General features: G+C 38.5%; 1 protein-coding gene across 3 annotated transcripts in view; it reads left to right on the top strand.

The window, feature by feature from the left end:
• Window positions 1–4,722: 4,722 nt before the first annotated feature.
• khdrbs2 (KH domain containing, RNA binding, signal transduction associated 2) overlaps window positions 4,723–11,905 on the top strand; it is a 68,262-nt gene continuing 61,079 nt past the window's right edge. For 2 of the 3 annotated variants that reach the window (XM_025897797.1, XM_003441132.5), the window contains exon 1: window positions 4,723–5,191. In XM_025897797.1, coding sequence (XP_025753582.1) covers window positions 5,101–5,191 — 91 coding nt within the window. In that variant the 5' untranslated portion in view covers window positions 4,723–5,100. The remainder of the gene's footprint in view (window positions 5,192–11,905) is intronic. The other variant, XM_013268985.3, reaches the window with a different exon arrangement.

The raw sequence follows: 11,905 nt of genomic DNA, 5'->3' as shown, positions 1-11,905 counted from the left end.
GCCACAACCGATAAAACTTCCTACAAGTTTTCAAAATTAAATCCTCACGCCACTAAGCAAACTAAGAAGCACAGTGTTAAAAGGCTCATCTTGTATGGCGTTATTTTTGTGCCACTATTCTGAGCGGACGTAAAGTGACACAAAAATAACGCCATATACGGACGGCTATGCTGCATTTATGTGCAGTCTGAATGTAATAATGCCCCTTTTCACTGAAGTACTTGGGTGTTGTAATGTAGTTTTATTGTGAAAACAACGTCTGAATTTTTGGAGTCGTGTGCTTGGCTCGATAAAGGCGGAGCTAAAACAGGGCAAAAAGAGGACAGAGTTTAACAAATGGTCAAGCAGTTGGACTACATAACAGGTGGACATGTTCACATGGGCTAGTTTTCACCAGCTGCAGGTTATATCATAGGCTATTGAATTCTTAATATATTATGTAGGGTGCATGTAGGGTACCCAAAAAAGGATCTGCAAACGAAACAACTGCTGAAAAGAAAGCAGAAAAATTAGAATAAAGTTACTCTTATATTACTAATTTTTACAGAGAATCATCAACAAACTTTAAAATACAAACTTTTATAAAAGGAAAATATAGCTCCCTGAAAATGTGAAAACAGATTAAAGCAAACAAAAGGAGATAAACAACTTCTTCTAAACTAATTTGAGGTTACACAGCGGTGCTCTGGTGTTATTTGCCTTACATTAAAGCGTTGCCATACATTTACATTTTTAATGATAGTGTTATCAGTCTGTCAGTAAAACGTATAATGTTGCACTTTGACCACTAGAGGGCTGCAAGAGTCCATCAAATGCATATAAAGAAATATACATAAAAGTTATGATCAAAAGAAAACGTTTGTTATAATTGTGCTGTCAGTTATACTTTGATAAAAGTATTTTCTTAAAGAAATTAAAAGAAGTTTAAATTTTACTCTCACACACAGAAAGCTAAACTTAAAACTAAATTTTAAGTTCTGACCCTAGTAGTTCTGTTGATGGACTATAAATAAAAGATGGATGTTGCCACCGTGGAATAATAAACAGTATAAAACATGGACATGATTTATGGGTCAGAAATATGAACCCACTGCAGAAGTGTCTTGAACCTGCATTCTAACTATAGGTCACCAGATGGCGATAGCTGTTGTTTGCAAAAAAGACTTTGGGTCATGTTGAGGTTTCTCATGTAAAGTCATGTGCACATTGCTCAATAGTTGTCTGCCATATTGGGCATGATACCACCACTGGTTGGTAGAGAAAGGTACAACTTTTACTTTGTAGCAAATGATCTACATTTCTGATGTGCTTCACACTTTTTACTGTTTCACTGCAGCTTGGAGAGCAGCTGGGAAGTGTTCATGGAGAAAACCATCTCTTTCATTCAAACTAGGACCACAGCAATATGCTAGCAACCAAAGCAATTGGAAGGAGTTATTTGCTAACCAGTTGGTGAATACACATTTTTTCCCTAGCAACAGGTGGTTGCCAGATGGTTACTAATCACTCTCTGCTTGTGTGACCAGGGCCTTATTCACTTGATCCTACATCGTTACTGTATATTCTATTGTCACAAAGCCAAAAATGGCAGACATGTTAACATCACATGGTTAGTGGTCACATGTCTGTAAAACCACAATAGAAGTCTATGGGGGGAAAAAACGCTTTCTTTCTTACCTTAGTGAATACTTTTTTGATAAGTTAGTGGGCTAAATTAATGCTTTTGGGTCACCTGGACTAAAAGGGTATGTTTATTTTTTTCAATCTTGGTATACTATTTTTGAAAAAGGAGCATTATTTGTGGTATTCTTTGGGTAGGTCTGCACAGACCTTCACCCCTTTGTCACATGCTATCTGAAATATCTTATACTGTGGATTCAAGTCTTGAAACCTCAGAAACCAATGGATGACATCATGGTAGCTATATCTACCATTTATGTAGTTGATCGGTGTCATAGAACACCACGTTTGGACTAGTGGTGAGTAACAGACTAATAAAAATACTAGAATCGTACTCAACTGAATTAGAAAAAAAAATTTAAAAATTCCATCGAGTGCTGGTGTGCTATATACCTGTCAGTCTTTTTACCATTTACAAATATGGTAAAGAGGACCAGTGTCTCAAATTAAGCCTAGCGGATATGGACAACATCTCCTTGTGTCTGTGGACCTGTCAGTCAACGCAATCGCATCCTTAACTTTAAATCTTTCCAGTATCCATATGGATGAGTTCTTAAAAATAAAAAGTTGAAGTGAGAAGAAATCTAACAGGTTCCTTTTTTTTATGCAGTAAAATTTGGAATGTTAAGATTTGAGTTTTTGGAAACTGATTTGCTTTTGCCTCTCCACTAATAAATGCCAGTTTGAGTCTTGTGTTGGCTTAATTTTGGAATATTTTTCATCTCGTTGAGATGATGAAAGAAAAAAGTTTTTCTGTAGAAATCTTTAGAAATCTATTAAAAATTATGGTTTGTAATAAGGTGTCTATGGGTTTTTTGTTATTGTTTTCATCTGTTGGTGTGTGTGTGTGTGGTGTGAGTCTATTTCAATATGCCTGCATTAGTCTACATCTACAAACATACTATAGACTTACAAGACTCAAACACATTAACCGTCATAACCCTCATTACCATTAATAGTCACAGCAGCAGCAGCATGATTTGCATTAACACTGTCATAAATCATTTTATTGAATAGAATTAAATCAGTGAAGGTCCAGCGAGCATGAAATGCAAAGACAGTACTGGCCAACATGGCCATAGCTGCTTGTTTTAGGCTTTCAAGAAGAAAAATAAAGCTGTGTCTGATTTCATAGAGAAAGGAACTTAATGAAAAATAAATGGAAAGGGGATGTAAGTGTGAAGTTTTAATCAATACTAACTCCTTTAAGGCTTGTTTGGCATTACAGAAATAAGCAGATTAATGAAATAGTTCTGTCAGACAAACCCACTTGGGTATTCTGGCCTCTAAAACAGTCTTTTAAATCACCCTAAAAAGCCATAAAAAAGTCATACTCTGTAATCTTCAATGCCAATACACAATTTAAATGAAAGAAACCTTTGGCTCAGTTTTATGGATATTTCCAGCCATTAATGTACCACAGAGCACCCCAAAACAACAGCACTAGATTTCCAAGACAAATGTCCTGGTTTCTCAGAAGATATTAAATTCTACCAAAACTGAGAAGAATCATAAATACTATGAACATAATTGACTCATATTCACAAAGCATTGCTGTTTGCAGCCGCGAGGAGCCTTTATGATTCTGATCAGTGCGGGGAGAAACAACTCTAAAGGTCAAGTGGAGCCAGAATTGGTCGTTCACCAGCCTCATCTGCTCAAATCTAATTTGTGAGTTAGTAAAGCAGCCTGCATGCTGTGCCGAAGATGACTTTTGGATTCAAGTCAATATCATGGCTTGGGGACAAGAGAGCCATTTGATGAGATATAAACATTCATGCTTACAGTGCTGACACCACTAACACTGGCTCTTGATGAGTAAGTGAAGAATTCACTTTATTATTAAATATCTATTTATATTAAAGCTTCTTTATGCCAAGTCTGCCACTGACTATGCAATCAGCTAAAGCTCTACTAGAGCTGACCTTCTTCAGCCATAAGAGGGGATGCAGCTCAAAGGATGTAAGGAACTGACATAAGTTCATTAAGTAACATGGAAAAACTAATTAATGGTTTATTTGGCATGCATACCTTTAAATATATGATTCACTCTGTAACAATACAGCCAAACTTCCTTGACAGCAGCAATGTCAAACTCATTTTGTATCATGGACCAGATACAGCCCACTATGATCATAAGTGACCTAGACTAATGAAACTCCCATGTATATCAGTATAAAGAAGTTTAATTGCACATTTAAACCTTGAGACATTTTAATATAAGAAAAAGAATGTTCAGTTTTAAGAGTACATCTCGGTTTTTCTACATTATAAAGAAATGCTTTTGTGCACAATGGATACTGTGGAATGCATACACAGTGTGTCAACCCCCCCTCTGAGAAATTTTTGTGGTAGACAGTACAAAACACAAAAATAGCATCAATAGCCATGTGTTAAACCTTTATCAAAAGACAAAAGTGTAAAACTCACGAAAATACAGTTAAAAGTTAAAAATCTATGCCTTTGTTGACAGTTTCCAAGGCTGTCCAGCGGGGCAGGATTAGAGTCTTTGCCAGACTGATTCTGGTCCCTAAGCCTTATGTTTGACACCCCTGTTTTAGCGTGTGGGACAGAGTTAACGAAGTGGATCATGTCATGTGGAGTGTGAAGAATAGTATGCTGTATGCTAATTTAGGTTACCCGTAAATCTAAGACAAATTAGATATGTACAAACAAATCAGACAGCAGCCAGTGTTTAGCACCATGAACAGTTGTGTTGTCCCTCACAGGTGAATGCCTGCGGGCTACTTTGTACTGACTTTGTAGTTACTTTGAAACTCACGAGCTGCATAAAAAACCCATTTAATTAAGCGACATTTATATGGTACAGTCTGTCAGTGCAACAAAACTTTACTAGCATGCTTTATTTGTTCTGTTTGAGTACTATATCCAATATTATTAAAGTTTCCAGTTGAAAAAAAACCGAGAATCTATAGTTTCGGGGTGACATTATTTCATAGACCGTTGTCAGCAGCGACCAAATGCAACCCCATCCTTTTAAAGCAATTCCCTTAAAGAACACTGAGCATTTCCTTTGCGCTCAGCGGGGACCTTTCTTGGTGTTTCAGCAGCGCCAGTCCCAGAATATGGCCAATAATGTTGCTGAGGGGCGGGGAGCAGCGCGGTCTGCAGACCCACTGAGTCTGGCGGGGTGCCGAGGAGAGGCAGCAGGCAACGGTAGCAGAGATGGGCTCACACCTTTGAATCACAAATCAGCCCCCCCACCCCTACCCCAGTCAAGCATCTCGGGAGACACTGGAAGACCAATTTTTGGAGGGGGTTTTGCTGGTGTTCCTCATTAAGACCGGTAGACTACAGCTACCAAGAAGCAGGAGCGGCAAGGTTTATAGTTGCATTGTGACGTTCAGCACTCCTGTCGTCTCACCTGCACTGCCGGTGAAGAGGTCCGCTGTGATAAAGATGCATCCAGATAAGTACCTACCTGAGCTGGTGTCCGAGAAAAACAGCCTGGACCCCTCCTTTGTGCATGCGGTGCGCCTGCTTGCAGAAGGTAAGTCAAGTATATATGTGTGTATATATAGAAAATATTATTTTTTTTTCAAGTCTAATGCACTCTGAATGTTGGACTTGGCGACAGTCACGATGTTCATTCTAACGTGAAAGCACAATTGCATTGAATTTTGGGGCAGTACAGTGAGCTGATGTGAGCTTGTTTTTAACACATCACTCTTGACTTTTAGTGCTTGCGTGGCGACAGTTGAATTCTCTGTGCTGTGCGTTTAATGTAGACACTGCTCTTCGGCTCCAGTGAGGAACTTTTGTTGGGTTTTCCCCAAAACTTCAAGTGAACAAATGCTGTGAGCAGAGACACTAAAGTATGTGTACAGTCAGAGGGGGTTATTGTAACCCCACTGTCCGCCAAGATCAATGCGCTGGCTCGCATAAAGCGAATGTCTTCCTTGAGGATTTCTCATTGACTTCAGGGCAAAAATAATAAAAAAGGTGCCACATTCGTCAGTCCAACAATCATAGTACTGTATTAAGGTAAACGTGCTCTTAATCCTGTTATAATACTGTGTGCTGCCAGCCAATATTTTTTCTGTAAAATATGTGAATTGTGTGGTCATTTATCAAGCCAAATATCACCTCTCTAATATTTTAATTATTCCACGTGAGCTAAACCTTGGAGGCTAAAATCAAAGTGTTTGTAATTATTGCATCATGAGTCATAGATTTCTGACTGAACGAAAATTGATAGATGCACACCTCCTCTTACAGGATAAATGCCATCAAGGTAATGGAGAACAGAAAATGTCAGTGAAACATGCTGTAAAGCCTTTCCTCCAGAATAATGTTACTGTATGTCAACAGAGTGCCGCAATCAGCCTGCAGCATTTAAAGTACTTTGTAGCCTTCATCTCATTCACATGCTGAGAATGTGTCACTTCTGATAGGAAGTGTGTCACCTCAAAGCGAACACAAAAACTCAGCTCAGCTCATTCAGCCCAGAGATGCAACTTTTGCATTTCTCGTATAGACTGCGTGGTCTCTCTTCCTGTAATTGCACAAGTCTGGTTGATGTGCAGTGCTATAAAAGCTCGGATAAACGTTTGAGTGACGTGCTACTGGAGTGAATGGCTGAATGATTATCATAAATGTGAATGGATGAACCTGCGTGGCCTTACCAGGAAAGACAAGACAAACCAAACATGACAAGCAAGCAAACCAGTTAGTAACGTATTCCTCTACAAAACAATATATCAGCCATAAAATGACAAAATTAAACATAAAATGCCATCATATGTTACATGACTGTAAAACACTCAGTGAAACGCTCTCTACTGTTTTTCCTGTGTGCTAAACATGTTATCACTAGTGATTCTGAAGGCAGTTGATTTAACTAATTTATTAGATCATGCATGTATGCTAATTTTGGGTTCTGACATGTTTGTTTAAAAATGTAAAGTCACACTTTGTGTTAATTAGCTGCTGGATGGGGTGTGTGTGCACTCTGCTGTTCGGCCCCTTGAGCTTTCCTGTTGAAATGTGTTGATGAGACACCTGACACTCCCATTCTTGTCGCTAACTGGGATGCAGATGGGATCATCTGTCACACAGTACACTTTGCCATATGTACTCAAGCCTAGCTGACGCAGCCAGGATGCAAACAAAGAATGCCATCTACCACTATGAACTGCAATTAGCATGTTACATGAGGATACCTATGTATTTTCTTTACTAACTTTTTTCTCTGAGCAGTTTTAACAGTTCACAACAAATACACACACTACAATGCCCCATAATTAACAATACAGTACAGTCTTCAATATTACAGTACAATACTGTAGAAAAAGTAATACATTGGAATGCATTTGTCTGAGAAGAATGCTGTTGGCAAAGTCAGTAAACAGAAACCTCTCTGTATTCATCAAACACAAAAGTGGCCAATCAGTATAATAAACTGTCAGTTCAGTCAGTCTTGCAATGTCCAAAACAATCAGCCGTGGGCAGCATGTGAAAAAATGTTCAGCACAGACTTGTTATCTTGTGTTGTCAGTCTATGCTCATGGATAATGCAAAAACCCTGCGTATCGGTGGACAGCAAGATAAACTGCGTTTACAGATTTACAGATTCGCAGCTATTTATCACTGAATATCAAAGGATGTAATCCCGTGTTATTAACATCATGCACAATCAATAGCATAACATGGATTAACCGTGGTCACAGTTAGCATCTCCATATTTATGAAATGAATTATTTACTGTTTGTGTTTAAGTTATGTTGCTTCTAAAACCGTTTGTCTTTCTTTGAGCTGATTTAAAACTCTTTGGAACAAAGCTCCAGTCCGCAGCTGTAAACTACGGGTGGGTGGGGATAATTCTCTTGTCGAGCTGAAACTAAGCTTCCTCTTATGAAGCAGCAAGGGTTGTTAGACAGAATATATGAATAGATTGGTATATTATACAATCAAAACTGTATGCAGAGTATTTTGAAACTGCTACAACTTTCTTCCACAATCTCAAATGCAGATTTTTTTTTCTTGGACATGCTGCATGAGGCTAATGATTCCTCAGACTGACAGATAAGAGTCACTTCTTTCAAGTTTTGCACTTTAAGTTTCCTCAGCCTAAAGAACTGTGTAGTTAGTTTGAACGTGGGCTCATGTCAGTGTAAAGAAAGGCAAGCCTTTAATAGATCCCAGTGGTTTTCTTTGTAAGGCTTGCCTACATGCCATGCAGCCTCATCTTGCCATGAAAACCAGTGGGATTTCTAATAAGGCAGCAAGCAAAGCAGACAGGAGACAGACAAGGAAACTGTCTGTTAAGGAAAAACTAAATGTGTGCGCTACTCTGTGATTCCATTTCTGAAGGAGGCATTTCTCAATGACAAGATAGAGTTTACATTTTCACTAAGCATTGTAAAAGTGTATATATTATCTCAAATACCATTACAAGTGCTGCTAGCGAGAGTGACAATGCAAATAAAATCTGCATGAAATTTGAAGGATGTAGACTTCTCTGAATCAAATCGGAATATAGATATGGAGGAGGCCCAACACCATGCCAAGTGCAATTTTAGACATTAGCATAGTTTGGGCTCAAAATACACTTTAATCTGCATCTTGAAGAACTTTTCTTCTCAGTCTGTTCATTTTCTCCTTACATTTAGTTACTACTATTAGTATATGAGCACTCAAGGTTTCCACTGAGTCCTCTCCTGCACTTTCTGGACTTATTTTTAAGTTTAATTATTAAGATAATGCTTCAAAAATCTTCCTCAATACATGAGCTTGCTTTTTGCATAGTTAGGAATACATATTAGAGTACATATTGCAGTGGTATAAGCGCTCTTCAGAACGCATACAGATGCTTATAAATTTCTCGTTTCAATGAGTATGCTTTTTATAAAACTGTGATTAAATAGTATTTAGCAATAAAAAAAATCAGCAGAAAATGGAAAACTTTATTAATTGTTTTGGTGGAAAAAACAACCTGTGGTGTTTGTACACAACCACAAACACACAGTTAAATTAATAATGTGGTAATATTCTTCCACTCTCCACACACGCATAAATCAAACAGATTTACCATTTCAGTCTCCCACAACATTCCCACATTTAAGTGAATTTGCAGTCTCTGGAGTTACATGACAACCACTTAGTTTCTTTGGTTTAATTAAGTCGCTGAATTTGTTTACAAGGTGGTAGTGAGACCTATGCTGTGATTTATGGTTCATAGACGGTGGGACTAACAGAAAGACGGGAGGTGGAGCTGGAGATGGTAGATGCTGAGATTTTGACTGCGAGAGTCCAGGACAGGCAGGATTAGAAATGAGTACATCAGAGGGACAGCTCAGGTTGAGTGTTTGGGGAAAAAAAGTTTGAGAGGCAACAGTGAGATGGTTTGGACATGTGGACATATGAGAAACGAGGGTAAAAAATTATCCTTCAGTTTAACTTTTTTTGTGATTTCCTGCCTCTTAGGAGCTAAAAGGGCCACCCAAAAACATACATGGGATATCAATGCAAAGGCCAGGATATCCAGGATGTCAAAAGATATAGACCAATGTCCATTACAGAAGACATAAATGAATGGACTGTGTCTCAGGAGGTTACTGGACCATTGATGTTGAATATGGAGCTGCCAGGCAGAAGAAGAGGAAGACCATAGAGGAGGTTCATGGAGCTAATGAATGCAGAAGGTGGGTGTGACAGAAGAGGATGCAGGGGATAGGGTGATCTGCTGTGGCAGCAAAGGGAATAGCCGAAAGAGGAAGAAGATTAATTTGTTCCGATGCACTTTATGGCACTACACTGTATTCTAAATGATGGTGCATACTTTGGGTTTGCATTGTTTTGTCACTGATTTATAGAAGCTGCATTAATTACTTTTTTTTATTACCTTTGTGATTTACCTGTCTGCTTCCGCAGTCCTTCCTGGTTTGAGCTAAGGAAGAGGTTGAAGGTGTTGCTGGCGGAAATGCAGAGGCCAACCAAATGGACTGAACCAACCAACCGGTTTAGTTATTGTCTCCCTGCTTTCCCCCTTTGCATTTAAATGGTTTAGTCCACTAATATATATCTTGAGTTGTTTGTTAAGATGAGGTTTTGTTAAGTTAAGCAGTGTTATGGAGTAAAGTTCTGCTTAGTTTACCTCTATTAGGGGTCTATTTCAATTTTTATCTATTTCTGAGATTACTTTTTCTTTGGATTAGAATAAAACCCACTCTTTAAAAGTGGTGCCTGTATATCCTTTATTTGCTTGGTACCTTACACACCGATTTGTAAGGCATCAGTTCTGTTTGATACACAGATGGTTTGTAGAAACTTACCACAGTTTTTCTGCACATTTAGTCAGTCTCAGCATCTCCTTAGGGAATACCGCATCCTGCCGTTCTTCCTGTTCTTCTTGTTGCTGAAGATGGTTTTTTATGATTCAGGCGGGATGTTTGAGCTCATTGTCATGCTGCAGAATTTGGTACCAGTCGGAGTTCCTCCTAACGGAGAATGGATGATAAGCTAAACATCCAAGTTGCCTTAAAACTTTTGCACTGTATACCTCACATTCTGATGTGGCTAATACTTTGCCACAGAGAGCCATTATATCTGTGAACACTAAGAATTGATTTTCACTTATCTTTCTCTCTCGTTTATAAATGGTTGCTTACATTTTCAGCGCATCCATTACGGCGTGCTCAGTATCCAGCAGTGACCCACCTCGTAGTGACACATAAACAGCACCCCATGTGTTATGACCTATCAAAAGGACACAAAAATTACATTTCAGGGGCGGGTGAGACATTGGAATTACATTTTTCAGTATTTAGCCGACACCCTTATCAAGAGTGACTTACAATGAGTGCATGGGTCGAATAAGATTAAATTCCAAGGTCACTAGCATCTTGAGCAACAGAAATGAGCCAAAGCCGCAGCACTCAGACAATAGATATTAGATAACAGATTATATTACTGTGTGTCTTGAATGTTCACATATCACAGGGAACTTACAAATAAGCCAGTAGGAGACAGAGAAAAATGTAACCAAAAAAAGAGTCAGAGTGCCCACCCCCTGCAAATGTGCAACAATACCAGAAAAATCTTCCATCAAAACGATTGTTTCTATCTTGTCATTGTAATCACGTCATGAGACGAGTTTAAAATGCACATTTCCTTGCTTTTCATATGTAAATGGTATGATCAGTAAATGCTCGTTCCACTTTCATCACACATTCTGAAAATATAATGCTTACACTGAAGATTTACAACTTAAACCGTCTGCCAAGTGCTACATTTGCCTAAGTGCAGCTCGGCTGAAAACACATAAACAGCATGTGGCCAAACAGAGGAACACATTTCCAACATTTTAATATTCATCGGTCAAAAGTGGGAAAAAGAGCCAAAGCTAATTGCATGTCTTGCTGTTCATTCCCCCCACTAGGTCCACTCTGGCCAGGCGAAGGGCTACTGCTTCCTCTTTCTGTATTTGATGTGAACAAGCAATCACTTATTGGAGAGTAATTGCACTGATTTATTTTTTCACCCATTGTGAAGTCATTATTCTAGATATACTATTCAGTGGCTAAAAGAAATCAGTGAATAATTTAGCTGTCTAACTAATGGGAGCACTCGACAATGCCCACAATGCACTAAAGCACATAAAGTAATAATCACTCAATTCAGCACTGACTGGTTCACCACTGTGTAAATCAAAGATTTTTGAGAATTTTAATATCAGTCAGCGAGTCTCTAATCTTACCTTAATTGACTTTTCCAACAGATTTTAGGGATTAAGGAAAACTTAAAACAAATAAGCAGATGAATTCTGCACATCTGTAAAGTACAGAAAGACCTTCAATCCTTGCAAAGAGAAAATACAACCGCAAACATACAAACCTTGTACAACTGAGGGAGTCTGAATATGTCGTCTAGCAATTTTTTGTCTGAAGTTTTTTTCTTTAATACTCATCAATCAGTCTGCAGGTTATTCAAGGTCTGAAGTCTTTCAGCCAGCTTTGCAAAATAAAAAAAGAGCAGAGTGAAAAGAGGAGGATGCTTACTGAGTGTATTATTTGTCTATACAAAGCACATGTCAGATTCCAGGACATCCTGAGCTTACTCTGCGTTGGATGTCTTGATATACATCATGTATTTAATTTGTGCTGATTTGAAGTTGATCAGACCTGCAGAAGTGGAAGGATATAGTTTTGATTGGATTCATTTTGTCTTGGTAGCTGGGGATTAGTCCGCCAGGGCCTCCGCTCTT

Source organism: Oreochromis niloticus, linkage group LG13 (assembly GCF_001858045.2).
Source record: "Oreochromis niloticus isolate F11D_XX linkage group LG13, O_niloticus_UMD_NMBU, whole genome shotgun sequence".
Taxonomy (NCBI): Eukaryota; Metazoa; Chordata; class Actinopteri; order Cichliformes; family Cichlidae; genus Oreochromis; species Oreochromis niloticus.
This window is presented reverse-complemented; position numbering and strand designations above follow the sequence as displayed.